At 37.9% G+C, this 15,358-nt stretch overlaps 1 protein-coding gene across 2 annotated transcripts in view; it reads right to left on the bottom strand.

Moving 5' to 3' along the window:
- Positions 1-3,137: 3,137 nt before the first annotated feature.
- Positions 3,138-15,358, bottom strand: part of ASIC1 (acid sensing ion channel subunit 1) — a 179,563-nt gene continuing 167,342 nt past the window's right edge. For both annotated transcript variants that reach the window (XM_063428563.1, XM_063428555.1), the window contains 2 exons: positions 13,589-13,693; positions 3,138-6,253 (listed from right to left, as the gene is read on the bottom strand). In XM_063428563.1, coding sequence (XP_063284633.1) covers positions 6,149-6,253; positions 13,589-13,693 — 210 coding nt within the window. In that variant the 3' untranslated portion in view covers positions 3,138-6,148. The remainder of the gene's footprint in view (positions 6,254-13,588; positions 13,694-15,358) is intronic.

Below are 15,358 nucleotides of genomic sequence, written 5' to 3'. Positions count from 1 at the left end.
ATAAAGTATAGAAGAATTTGGAGAAAGGTAGTTATATAAAAAAACTCTTTCTCACAGAGTTACTCACTGAGCTCTAAATAGATCCTGCATTTGTATATGTTCTAAAAGCAATTCTGGGTTAAAATTTGGGGAAAATCCACCAAATGTGTTCATACAGTTCTGCAAATCAGTATTTGTAATGCAAAAAAAATAATGAAAAAAATAGAATAATGGTCTGAATTGCGTACAAATTATAGCATTTAAATATTTATGTAAAACTGATAATTTACCAAATTTCCTCTAAACATGCATAGATGGAGGCAGAGATTTCTGTTCACTTTTTGCAGGTAAAGCTGCATAGATCCTCAATATTTGCTGTGCTGCAAGTAGACACTTGGTTGAAAATGAAAATGAAATAAATAAAACAAATGGTAACCCCTAGACCCTATGTTCCCAGAGGAACATAGAAATATGGTCCCTAATAATACAGAGACTGCCCAGCCAACTCCCCCCTATTTCTGGAAGGTAGTATAAGAGTCTAAAATTTTTAATTAATGTGGTGTGCAGATAACCCCCTCTAGGGAGAGGATAAAAATTTAAAGAGCCACTCAAGACCCATGAAGCACTTTAGTTTGCAAAAAAACAACTGTATTTGAAGAGTGTGTCCTATTTTTTAATTTTGCAAAAGTGTAGATTTCTATAGAAATTGGCCTGGCTACATTCCTTTAGCTTTCAAGTAACAACAAATCCTGTTACTTCCTGATTTGGTTAGCTCGGTGGAGGCTGCCTTGCAAAGACTTCTCATTGAGCTGCTTTGGGAAGTCTGTGATTGGACAGCCACATAAAGTATGGGTGGGGTTAGAAGAGGCTGACTTGCAAAAACTTCAGACATACAACTGCAGGTTTTGCAAACTGTTTTTAGATGTACCCCAAATAAAAAAAAGCATAATTAATTGAATGCAACTTTAGATTTGGGGTATAGCTACTAAACAGTAATTTTTATTTAGGCTGTATTTGAGCAATGGAGTCTCCCTTTAAGTATGTGAATTTAAATAAGTGGTATTTAATACCTTTAAGAATATGCTGTATCTCATTTAACAAAATAATGTTACATCAAACAGCCATATTACTTTCCCAGCAAACCTTGCAGAATGACAAGTTCGGGGTTATCAATTGATCAGTGAATTATGGAGCCAGCACTCATAAGAGAATTGCACAATTTAGGCCAAAATGGTAATTAAAAAATAATTATCTCTACTTTGATATAATTTTAAAATTTGTTAATAAAACCGCATTTAGGAATTTATTCAATAAACAATAAAATATGGTGGGCAAAAATTAACTAAGAACAAAATGTATAAAATCTTCTTGTGACAAATAGGGTAACCCGCTAAACCGGGAATCATGTAGAATTGACAATTGACAATTTAATCAGGAAGAGCAATTTGCTAAAGTGGGACTTATCAGGAATTCACTATGGGATTAAAACCTTTTAGGATATATTTGCTGTTTTGGAAAAATTCTCCAACTCAGCTATTTTACTAATTTCACTTGTTCGGCCCAAAGTTTGAAATTTCCAGTCATTTCACTACAACCATAATTCTCAGTATAGTAATTAACCCATTCATACTAATAATATCACTATTATTTTACTTTAGATTCATTGCTTTATTTAAAATATTGATAACATTTAAAGTAGTTTACACAGTAACTGGAGTTGACTGGGAAATTAAGATGGCTGCCTCCGATGGTTGAACCAGTATAACTTTATTAAATTCAACATACACATAAAAAGCACAGTATTTGTAAAGTGTAATGGATATTAGGATAATGTATGTACCCAGCACACTAAAAAAATGAGACTGTAGAGTAAAGATAACATTAACAATAAAATGTAAAGTCCTATCTGGGTTGATTTAAATCTATAAAATGATTCTGATTCTGATTCAAATTGTGTAGTTGCTAAAGTGGCCTGACTGTATTGCAGTATTGTTTTAGACTCTGCATGCTATTTTTGATATGCACAGTGTACACTAATTAAGCATAGAACAGCAATATCAGCAAAGTGGAATTCCGTTGATCTATCCACTCTAGTTCATTATCATAGCTAAATTCAGTAGCTTTCAGAGAAAACGGTGTTGAAATTGTATCTTTCTTTAGTTAAACTGCTTGCATGCCAATAAAAAAGCTGTGAATATAGAAAGTTAAAGGGACAGTCTAAGCACCAGAACCTCTACAGATTAATGTATGGTTCTGGGGCAAAGGGACTGTCCCCGCAGTTTTAGTGATATAAACACTGCCTTTTCTCAGAAAAGGCAGTGTTTACTGTGCTACCTAGCATCCCTTGTAGTGGCTATAACTCAGACAGCCACTAGAGCAGGCTTCCCCAAACTCCGGCCATCCAGATCTGGCTGAACTACAACTCCCATGATTCTATGAATGAAATGGGAGTTGTAGTTCATCAACATCTGGAGGGCTGGAGTTTGGGAAAGCCTGCACTAGAGGGAATATTACTTTCCTTTGTAATTTCCCATTGTAATAAAAAATAAAGATGAAAAATCCAAGCTATGGAACAAAACAATGATATATATATATATATATATATCATACTAAAAATTTTTTTTTTTATATATTTAACCCCTTAAGGACCAAACTTCTGGAATAAAAGGGAATCATGACGTGTCACACACGTCATGTGTCTTTAAGGGGTTAAACAATCGTTGAGTTATTCATTAAACTGGGCGAATTTGCAGGTATAATTTCAATATTTAAGCTTTAGCAAACAAGCTTGAATAGCAATTTAGTAAGAGAATATTTGAAAATCAGTTACTTTTGCCTAAACTTTGCAATTCTCTTGCTAATTATCTCAAATCCCAAGTTCAGTGAATAACAGCAGGAACATACCTTTTGCAACTCAAATTTTTTTATTTATTTTTTAACAGTTGTCTCTTTTTCCAGAACAGAAACCTTTGATAAATCAATCCCAACATTACTGTTTTATAGCCTTATTGCATTAACCTCTTCCCTCCCAATCTGGGTATTACAAAGCAAACCATAAATGTTTCAGCTTAGGGTTGAAGCTAAGCACTCTTTTTAAATGCATATTAAGCATTACAAAGTATGCAATAGCTATAACTTGCAAAATACCTTTTTTTCCCTTTTTCTTCACTATCTGCGGACAGGGCACAGAGTTCCTGTGGAAATATCAGTTAGCTTCCAATTTAGGAAGCTGACTGATATGCAATCAGCGTATAACAATGATTCTCGATGAGGACAATTACTTGATGCTGTCAGTGTGTGTAGGCTCACCGTAAAGAACCCACCACTAATTGAGTTTTTTTTTTTTTAAAAACCCCAACCTCATCTTCACAATGATATCTATTTAGTGTGCCAGTTTCAGTTTCGCAGTGATCTTTCGGAACAAACTGATCAATGATTTACTAGCTTACTCTAACATATTCTGACAGTGTTTAAATACACTCACTGATCTTAATCATCACCTCCTTGCAATGGAGAAACGGGTGTAATAATTATGACGGAATTGGTACTTTAAATATTAATACCAACATTAAGGCGGTACATTTAAACACTGACAGAGCCCTAAGCAAGCTAATAATTAAGTATAAAACATCTGTCTCTCTCAGGGCCGGTTCCAGCAGAACACACGTAGGGTGTTTATCTCTCCTGTTCCATGGACAATAAGCAAAAAGGCAATAGCTTGTTATCTGTGCAGACGTATATTACCTATGTAGGCCTGGTCATGTTAGACAAGATACTTAATAAAAGATAAGTTTTGTGACCTATGATACACTTGTGAATAGGCCAGAACTCAAACATACTACCTCCATACATACATGTGCACGTGTGCATGGTGGGAAAAGATGGTCTGTGTAATAGTTTAACTTTTCACGAAGAATGAAGTGAGGAGATCAAAACACTAAGGATGGTAGAAAGCAAGGCAAGTAGAAGGATCCTGGTGATGATAGCGGTACCAGGAGGACATACTGAATATTAATATGAGTTCACTGAGTCTAAGCTAGTCCTTGGAGTTGACGATCAGCTTGATCAGTGCCTCTTCACATTATGGTCACAGTGATCAGTCATCCCAGGGTCGGAGTTAGTTCTTCTTTCTGGGGTGTATAAGGTCTTGACTCCTGCATGGATACACACTGACTTCTCATAGTACAATCAATGCGGCCATGGATAGTAAACAGCTATAAAGATCCTTTTTAGTAGTGAAATAGTAATTCATTGTAGCACCCCATTGTCAGTCACAAAGCTGTGTACACAGGAATTTGCATTTTCTGTTAGTCTGGAGATTGGAAGAGTTTGATTTTTCTGGATTCTTGCACTTACATAATCTGCTATGTACTGTTCTAACATTGCCTTAAGTACCAGCTCCCAGCATTCTATATTTAGTTCATATTCACAGAATGCTGGCAGTACTCAAGAAAGGCAATATTGTATGACAACGTGGCAGTTACAATCAAGGGTTTCCAATTCTAGAAGATCAGAGGTGTAAATTCCAGCTTATTAAGAAATTTGGGGCAAAGAAGAGAGAGCGAAAATCTCAAGTAACCAGGAGAAAGAGCAGAATATAATCAACGTATGCGTACTTAGGGCAATCTAGATAAGGAAATTATAATCCATGGAGGTGGAGTGAAAATGATTCAGATCCATGGACAATTTTGGATGATCAATCAGGGGAGTCAAAATTCCTGATTATCACTTGCTAGAGCAAAGGACTAGATTTACGATAGGATCCAATATGTCCAAAAGAAACTATGGTAGAGGACACATCTTGCCTCACCAACTACAGGAGCAAACATCCAGAAACAGGAAGGACAAATGCATAGCGGCACCCAATAGAATAAAAAGGGTAGACACTGAATCATAGGGTAGGCAGTGGAAGTAACAAGGGGCAAAGTAGCTGGAGAATCGGAAGGATTATACAGTCTAGGATAACAATGTTGGTTGAAAACAAAGGCCTGTCGTACTGTCGTATTGTATCTTTAGCTGCGCGCATGTTTTTGGTTCTGCCTCACCATGCAAGATTAGGTTAGTGCTTTCATGTCTGTCATGGAACATTCTTCTGAAGTTTGTGTATGGCTGAGATGGTGGATCTTGGCAAATAAATGCAAATGTAAACATTCTATTTTTCTCTGGTTGAGATAATTATTTACAGTGGAGAAGCAGGTTTTAATTTGAAGAATCTCTTTTTTTTCACAAGCAGTTTGCTGTTCCAGTGTATGCGTTGACGCTTTAACTCAATTACCTTCATATGTGTTTTTATAGAGTACTTGCTGTGAAAGATTATTGCTTCTTGCAAGTCGAAATTCATGTTTACATTTTCACTTGCTGTGTTATCTTTAACATCTATAGAAAATATTTGCTCTCACAGAATGACAGACTGACTGAGAACGATTGGACAACTGTGGATTTCAGTTATTTTTCCACTAAAGGTCCTATCAATCCTAGCCTCAGGTTTGTCCAACAAAGATGGGGGGCTCCAGCTCTGGACAATTCTGCTTGGGGGATAAGAGTCTTCCACATTCTCTTCTGACTCTGTCTACATTCAGGATACGTTGGGACGTGTTGTGTGTTTCTTGCAGCTGGTCATACAGTCAATCCTTGTGTTAACTGGTGACTTTCGACATTTATATGGTGACTGTTGATATTTATCATCACTCAAAAGCATATACCTATTTGCCAAAGTCTCTTACCAAGTCAGCTCATTTGGTTTACTTGTCCTTTGTAAACCAGAGCATCAATGTTGAAGCATCCATTGGTGTAGTCCTATGTTGTTGACAAATGCAAGATGTATTTGTTTTAAGAATGTCTTGCTATTAATGGTTGTAACCACGTAACCTAAACTGCACATATGGCTCAGGCCAATCCTCGTATCACATCTACTTTAAGTTTGTCTTTCACTCAGGATCTGATGAGGTTAAATAAAAGGGGTCTCTCTTTCTTTCAGTGTTTTTCCAGAAGATATTTCACTATTTCAGGTAAACACAGCTTTTCTTCATTTTTTTTTTGTTGGACTAAGGTTATGCCTTTTTTTGGTTACAGAGATTTTCAGACTGTCTCTTGTGCTCTCTCTTGAACTCTTATGTTCTTGATTACTTTTAGTTGATGAGTTTGCTCTCTCAACTTTCCTAAAGAGATTTCAGCATGTGAAGTCCTCGAATGCTCCACGCACCGCATGGTGGGGTAGAATGTTGGCTGTATAACTCATGCCTGCAGGGTGACCTCTTACGCCCTCACACGGAGCCTGTAAATAGAATGGCACAGTCAGTATAAGGGAGAACAATGGATATATAGATTATTTTTTTTTTTATAAAAATGTGTAGATAATATTAATTTAACACTTATTACCAACATTTAAAGTGTTCAAGTTTAGATAGATATAGATATGTCAAAATTCCTTTGTCAACATTTCCTAGTGTTCAAGTAGAGATTGTAGCCGTATTAGTCCAGTGATGTAGATGTAAAAAACTGAATTTTTTAATGACAAGCTTTCGGGAGAAATATGTAAATGTTGAATGAAACTTTGTTATCTTGTGTCTGTTTACTTCACCTCCTGCTTTTCTAAAATGAAAGGAACACTATTGGAATACAAACACAGTTTAACAAACACAGTTAAACCCCAGCCCCCTTGCCTCCCTTTAAAAAGGTTTACTTACCTTTTTTCCAGCGCCACGCCAGACCCGTTGCGACTGTCCCCACCCTGCTCCACCTCCTTCATTGAGATGATCAAATTTGACGATCTCAGCCAATCCAATAGATTCCCACATTATTATTATTATTATTTTATTATTTATATAGCACCAGCAAATTCTGTAACACTGTACAATGGGTGGACTAACAGACACGTATTTGTAACTAGACAAATGGACGCACAGGAACAGAGGGGTTGAGGGCCCTGCTCAATGAGCTTACATGCTAGAGGGAGTGGGGTATAGTGACACAAACGGTAGGTAGGGGTAATGAAATAGGTTGCTAGAAAAGTAATCACTGATAACTTAGTAGATTATTTTTGACAGTTACAGGAGAGGAGTCATGGGGGGGATGAAAACCTACTAACAGTTTAAATGATATGCTTTCCTGCAGAAGTTTGTTTTCAAAGATTTTTTGAAGGAGTGGAGACTGGGTGAAAGTCTAACAGAGAAGGGAATGGAGTTCCACAGAAAGGGTGCAGCCCTGGAGAAGTCTTGGAGGCAAGCATAAGATGTGGGAGTACGGACAGAGGATAGGCGTAGGTCTTTGGCAGAGTGCATGGGCCTCAACGGGACATATTTGTGTATTTGGGAGGATAGGTAGGTTGGAGCAGCATTATGTAGGGACTTGTAAGCAAGCACCAGAATCTTAAATTGACCCCTATATCTAACTGGAAGCCAATGTAGGGACTGACAGAGGGGAGGGGGAATGAGGTGCGGGCGGATAGGCAAATGAGCCTTGCCGCTGCATTCATTATAAATTTCAGTGGTGCAATCTGGGAACACGTAAGGCAAAGTGGCAGGATTTGGCGATCTACTGGAAATGAGGGGTGAAGGAGAGGTCGGAGTCAAAAAGAACACCTAGGCAGCGAGTCTGCGAGGTAGAGGTAATGGTGGTGCCGTTGAGGGAGACAGACATGGGAGTAGCAACACTTGGGGGAGAAAAGATCAGAAGTTCTGTTTTGGACAGGTTGAGTTTAAGGAAGTGAGCAGCCATCCAGTTGGAAATCGTGGAGAGGCAGTCAGAGACACAAGTCAAGATGGGCGGAGAGAGATCAGGAGAGGACAGGTAGATTTGCATGTCCTCTGCATATAAATGATAATGGAAGCCAAAGGAAAGCATTTCAAGGCTGTTCCGCATGCGTGCCAATCAGAATCTCCTCATAGAGATGCATTGAATCAGTGCATCTCTATGGGGAGCGTTCAGCATCTCCACTCCTGGTCAATGTGCCATGGACGTTGAGAGTAACTTTAAAGTCCTGGCTAGGAATGGTGGAATGGAAATTGTAATTGTACAAATATATATATATGTGTGCGTCAAATACTTACAAGAAGGAAACTCTCATCTGAACAAATCTTTAGGTATATATTTAGCTATGCAAAATGAAAAACTCACGGTCATACAGGAATCAAAATTTTGGATGAGTACTCTTCCAATACATAGCCAAATGAGGAACAAAAGTGGAGCAATCAGATGACTCAAAGAAAAAAAATTAAATGCTCCAAAAATCAATTGAAAACATAAGTGCATATAAATACTGAAATAATGTAACAGCAAAATAACTTAATGTGTTTCATACCCCCATGACACTTAGTCGTACTTCTAAAAAAGTCCCTTGACAAATGCAATATAATTCTCCCCTTGGTATGCTCATCTGTTAATTACCAAAAATCATTAGACTGGATTTCTACTAAGTGAAAAAATTAAGAATATATGGGAATATGATATACATTTAATAATTTCAATATAAATAGCTGACCTTTACATAGCTGTCTTTTCATCATATGGCAAAACACAGTTTTAAATAGCTATGTAATTCTTCCACTTATGACTAAGTGCATGGAGGCATGAAATGCGTTATTCAATTTTTTTGTATGCACTTTTACTTTGAATGCATATGTGTGAAGAGTGTGTCCTCAAACACAGAAATTGCGTCAGAAAAATCATTACATATATACATATATATATATGCCAAATAATATTTATATCATAATAAGACCATAAACCCTGTACATGAGGGGTACTGTTGTACTCATGAGATGTTGCTGAACACAAATATGAGTGTTTTAAAACAGTAAAGCGTATAATGACAATGATTTCATTAAGTGCAGTTTTGTGTGAAAAATGCAAATCCAAAATATGAACGTTAACTTTGACAAGGGTTTGTGACTAAGTAGTTACTATTTTGAATACCCTGGGTTATCTACTTATGTAAATGGTATGCCATGATGGGGATAATTCTTAATTCTTATTTTTGGGCCGCCATATGACCTCAAAAGCAACATAGGCCCAGCAAACCAATCTGGCAAACTGAAATGGGCAAGCCCTATATTGACCCTGTAACTTTCCAAAATACCAAAAAAAACTCAACATAGGGGGTATTGTTATACTCGGGAGACTTTGCTAAACACAAATATGAGTGTTTTAGAGCATTAAATGTATATTGATGATGATATCATCAGTGAAAAGCCTTTTTTTGTGAAAAAATAAAAAATAAAATATGAACTCTAACTTTGGTCAGGGGTTGTGACTAAGTGGCTAGTAAAAAAGACTGGACATACCTTATTTAAATACCCTAGGTTGTCTACTTTTGCAAATGGTATGTCATGATGGAGGTAACTTTCATTCCTGGGCTACCATATGGTCTCAAAGGCAAATAGGCCCAGCAAACCAATCTTGTAAATTTCAATGTGTAAAAACTGAAAAGGGGAACTACATTTGACACTGTAAGTTTCCAAACCCCCATAAAACCTGTACATGGGACATCGCTGAACACAAATATGTGAGTTTTAAAACAGTAAAATGTAAAAGCTAACAATACTATGACATTCACAGTTAAAATGCCAAGGAGAACTAAAAGAACATTTCTTAATTTCCCACATGTTATTTTTAGATTTTATTCATATGAAATAATTATGTTTCATATATAAATATTTGATCTGAAATGAAAGCCACGTTTCTCCTTAACAAAATGATATGTAATAAGTGTGGGTGTACTTAAAATGAAAGAGGTAAATTATGATATAACAGACATATAGTCCAATTCTAGGTTTGGTTTTGATTAGAACTTGTACAATTGCCTCCATCCTTAGGGGTTATAAGCATGCATGTTTTCATTGGGGGTATATATACTACACAGCGATATTTCTTTATTTCCATTTGTAATTAAGAAGCGGATTGTCGCTTTAAATTTTATCTTGAAGGCATCTAATTGTGCTACTTTATTATTGTTCCTTGTATATAGTATTTACATATACTTTTATCTCTTTAATATTTAAATAAAGTAAAAGTAATCTCTAATCTTGAACAAAAAGATAAAACATAAAACATTTTTGTTGAATCTTTTTTAGGTGGTTTTAAAACAAAGCACTGCTTAGTGAGTATACGCCGTAGGTGTTCTTATTATAAGCGGTAGAATGCTGCTTGAGTGGTGGAATGTCACAAAGAATGTAAAAAATATCAAGTAACCAAAATATGAGACTTGACATGTACAGGAAAATAACCTATGATGTGACATAATACACTAAACTGGAGCATCTCAGAATGTTTCAAGTGAGTGATAAAATTATGCGAAACAAACATGTGATGTAATGTGTCTGGGCAGGTTAGGATGTGCGTTTTTGGATTTGATAAGATTACTTATGACAACATCTAAGTTTTATCTTGTTGAACAATTTTACATTGTCTGAACTAAAAGTACTTTGAAACCTTTTTTAATCCGAAACAGCATATGTTAAAGGGACAGTCTAGGCACCATCGTAAGATCTGTGCATCTGCAGATTTTTTTATTTCTTGATTTTGTTAATGACAAACTAGCACACCACAATTTTTTTTTTTTAATAACTAATATTATTTAATGTTTGAAGAGTATCTAAAAAGAATTACACTATAATAGGACTTTGGATTTTTATATCTGTACACTTTCTATTTGTGCTTATGTATGGTATAGTGTCTCTATTTTAGTGCATGTAAAGGACCAGTGTCCTCCAAATGAAGTGTTCTGGGTGCAGTGGTCTTGTCAATTATCGTTACCGTTTTGACCCTAGCAAAGCCAGGAGGACTTTGTTTCACAAAATACCAGAATACTATAATGAGAAAACTTTATTTCTCTTGCAGTGAATTTTCTCATAGGGAAGCACTAGCCAGAGCTTTGATTTTAATAATTTGATTTAATTCCTCCTCATTTAATTCTATTAAGTCTTTTTTAATGTCTTTAGAACACCACTGGAATTCAAGAATGTGTTTTGTCATCCTGTTAGCATTTAGATAAGCATATTTCTTTTGGCAGTATGTGTGGGTGTATGTGTGGGTGTCTGAATCTGTATGTCTGTGTATGTGTGAGTGTTTGAATCTGTATGTCTGTGTGTGTGTATGTGTGGGTGTCTGAATCTGTATGTCAGTATATGTGTGGGTGTCTAAATCTCTATGTCTGTGTATGTGTGAGTGTTTGAATCTGTATGCCTGTGTGTGTATGTGTGGGTGTCTGAATCTGTATGTCAGTATATGTGTGGGTGTCTAAATCTCTATGTTTGTGCATGTGTGAGTGTCTGAATCTGTATGTTTGTGTATAAAGTCCAAAACGCATAGGATTGTGCTGTTGTAGAGAGTTTTGCCTTTTCTATTTGTTTAGATATACTTTTATTTTGTTTTGATTTTGGTTTCTGTCTTTAATACATTTTTCTGCCAATTGAGGAAGTGTTTTTCTACTTTCGTCCACTGAGACAACCTGCGGACTGCTGCTGATAATTATAACATCCTGGGATTTGATATGTATATGTATCACTACGATCTTGTAAGTGTTACTATCTAAAGCGCACAACCAAGTTAACAACAGTCTGCACTTATTATTTGTTTATATCCTCTCTTACATGCCCATTTACTTGACCTTGTGCCAACTTTTAACCCCTTAGGGTTTATTTCAGAAATAAAAGGGAATCATGACGGAATATTTATGTCATGTGTCCTTAAGGGGTTAATAACTGATGTGCCTGCAATCAATATTTGTTTGTGAGTGTAATCTTTAAATACCACTATATGGTGTACGTATGACATTTCACTACGAGTTCTATTTTTCTCTCACTGTAGATCCATTCTATTTTCTATATATGTTGTGAGGACTGAGAAGAGTCCTTTTTATTGGTTCTACAGTTTGGAATATTACCATATAGGTAAATTGTATTTCTTTTTAACTTCACACTGTGTCTTTTCATGTTAATTCAAAGGATATTGTTTTTGTATTTTATGTCTGAATCCCTATGTCTATGTACGTGTGGGTATTTGAATCTGTATATATGTGTATGTGTGGGTGTCTTAATCTCTATGTCTGCGTAGGTGTGGGTGTCTGAATCTCTATGTCTGTTTATGTGTGGGTGTCTCAATCTCTAGGTCTGCGTATGTGTGAGTATCTTAATCTGTTCGCCTGTGTATGTGTGAGTGTCTGAATCTGTATATCTGTGTATGTGTGTGTCAGTGTGTGATCGGTATGTAACTGTATATCTGTATCTGTGTTTGTGTCAGTGTGTATCTGTATGTGTGACACATACACAGATACAGACATACATATATACACACACAGACACAAATACAGATGTTCAGACATACATATACACACACTGACACACAAACACCTGCATAGACATACAGATGCACACAGACACATACAGATACACACACAGACACATACAAAGACATACAGAGACACACATAGTGTGTGTCTCTGTATGTCTGTGTATCTGCGTATGTGTCAGTGTGTATCTGTATGTCTCTGCAAGTGTATGTGTGTCAGTGTGTGTATCTGTATGTCTGAGCATCTCTATTTGTGTCAGTGTGTGTATCTGTATGGATGTGTATCAGTGTGTATCTGAATTTGTGTATGTATTTGTATGTCTGTACATCTGTATGTGTGTCAGTGTGTGTATCTGTATGTGTGAGTATGTGTATCTGTGTGCCTGTATCTGCATGTGCATTGGTGTGTGTAAAAGTGTGTCTGTCAAACTTTGTGTGTGGCAGTGCTTGTATCTGTCTATCTTTACATCTGAATGTGTGGCAGTGTTTGATACACATACTGACCCACAGGCAGATGCAAAGAAACACATACAGTTGCACAGACACACTTATACACACACTGACACACATGCAGGTGTACAGACATACAAATACACACACTGACACACATACAGATACACAGATACAAACATTTGTATCTGTGTTTGTATGTGTGTGTCTGTATTTGTATGAGTGTCAGTGTTTGTATCTGTACCTGTGTTTTTGCATGTGTGGGGAGCCTGGGGCATAAGGAAGAGCAGGGAGAGCTTGGGGCAGAGGGGAGAACAGGGAGAGCCTGGCTCAGAGAGGAGAGCCTGGGGTAGAGGGGAGAGCTTGCAACAGAAGGGAGAGCAGGGAGAACATGGGGCAGAGGGGAGAGTCTGTGGCAGAGAAAAACAAATATATTTGAATTAACAGCAATTATGTTCATTACAAACATTTTGCTAATGATTTAGATAAAGGGTTTGAAGATAAACTAATGCAGTAACAATAAGATAACAGTTTCAGAGGAATCTCACATTTCAATTATAGGAATATTACAAACCTGGATTGCTAACGCTATAGCCCCCACCCCCATTTGTGCGAAAAATAAAATAGGGGATAAAAGCAGAGTGTCCCTTTAAAAATAGCTATGGATTGAGCTAGTCCAAGGGTTCTCTGTGCTTCTGATTATTGTAATATTGGTGACACATCTAAAATGTTATTTGTTAATATCCCTTGTATTTGGCATGGCCTGGAAGGAGCAAGCACCAAAGTAGGCATTTAGACATTCCCATATACTCCCTGTTTTGGGCTATGAATTGACGGCATATGAAACTGGTGTACATTGAAGTAATGTTCTTACATGACGCTTCACGTCGTCCATACTTAATGTCACTCCTTTGTCGTTGTTGTTGCGTTTTGAGTCTTTCCGACATTTTGCTCTTCCACATAACTTGTGCCTCAGTATCTAATGGAAAGAGCATAAGTCCACAAGGAAACCAACAGTTTGGATTACATGGCATTGAAACGTCAGCAGAGTCCATTTTAACAGCAGATAATAATCACCTCATCTTCTCTTTATACGTGTACTTAAAATGCACACTTCACACTATCATGCCTGCTCAGAATACCTTTAACAATGTTCTACATTCATCTATAATAAGGAAAGTCATTTACCCATCCCTTTAGTCAGCACTAAGGATGGACTTCCCACAAAAAAAAAACAAGAATGCAAACATTGGTGCCTTCTGCTTTTTACAGGAATTCCCATAACGAGTCTAGAATCTGCTCATTGGTTAAATACCCGTTTGCATAAATAAAATAAGATTGTTCACATGCTGATAGAGAAACATGAAAACTGGCAACTGTCACCTCCAAAGGGGATTTTCACAAAGCAAAAAAGTAGGTTTCTTAAGTGATGAATCATGTCTTAACTCTACATCAGTCAACAGGATGTTGCTATGATAATTCCATTTTTCAATGACTGAAAACAATTCTTTTTTTGGACTACAAAAAGGTGGGATTTTTAGAACTGGAAAGAAAGCCTTTTTTTTTTTTGCAAAATTGTGCAAAAATTACTTAATTCATCTATTAAAAGCACGTCCTGGGGGGCGTGGCTTGACCGGGAACCAAGCTGGACGTGCAAGCCTAGAGCTCCTCGCTGACCCCCTGTACCAAACGCACACAACGGCTGAATACCGACCAATTAACCCTACCCCCTGACTCCTTACCCACCATGGAAAAACGCCAGCAGAGAAAACCGGGCACAAAAAAAACAGACACAGCCGCCACGGTACCCGATCTGTTTGCGGCCTCTCGCACGCCGCGCCAAGACATCCAAGATGGCGGCGGATCCAGCCCGCGAGCTCCGGGTTCGCCGGCAATCTCAAGCTCACCCCAGCCTCACGGCCCAGCCGTATCGGAAACGGCCCATATCCTGACCGAGCTGGCGGCGGTGAAAACCTACTTAGCCCGAGAGATTGACAGAAGCTCGAAGGCAGTGATGTCAGAAATCCACAAGTTGGGCGAGCGCACCGCAGACCTGGAGCAACGTGTGGAAACTACCACGATAGCTCACAACTTGGTAACCGCTCATGTTAATGCACTTACCACCCGACTAGAGGCCTCAGAGGCAGCGCTGGAGGACCTGGCGAACAGGTCGCGCCGCAACAACTTACGCGTGCGCGGCCTGCCAGAGCAACAGGACGAAGGCCCAATCCCGACCATGCTCCTTACACTCCTACGTCCTCTATTACCAGAAATACCAGACGAACACTGGCACATCGACAGAGCCCACAGGGCCCTGCGCGCCCGAAGAGACGACAACGCAAGACCCAGGGACATAATTGTCCGCTTTCTTCATTTTCAAACGAAAGAAGCAGTGCTACGGAAGGCCAGAGAGAGCCCTATAAAATTCCAAGACAGAGAAATCACCCTTTTCCAAGACTTGGCTCCCATTACCCTCCAACGCAGAAGAGAATGGAGGCCAGTTACTGAGCTACTCAGGGCCAACGCGATCAGGTACGCCTGGGGGCACCCGTTTAAAATAATGGTTTTTAAAAACGGCAGACCTCACATCCTCATGCCAGGCACGGACCCAGCACCCTTTTTTCGCGCCCTGGGCATAACACTA

The sequence above is a fragment of the Pelobates fuscus genome, chromosome 1 (genome assembly GCF_036172605.1).
Source record: "Pelobates fuscus isolate aPelFus1 chromosome 1, aPelFus1.pri, whole genome shotgun sequence".
NCBI lineage: Eukaryota > Metazoa > Chordata > Amphibia > Anura > Pelobatidae > Pelobates > Pelobates fuscus.
The sequence above is the reverse complement of the archived record's forward strand: the minus strand, read 5'-3'. Positions and strand labels throughout refer to the sequence as shown.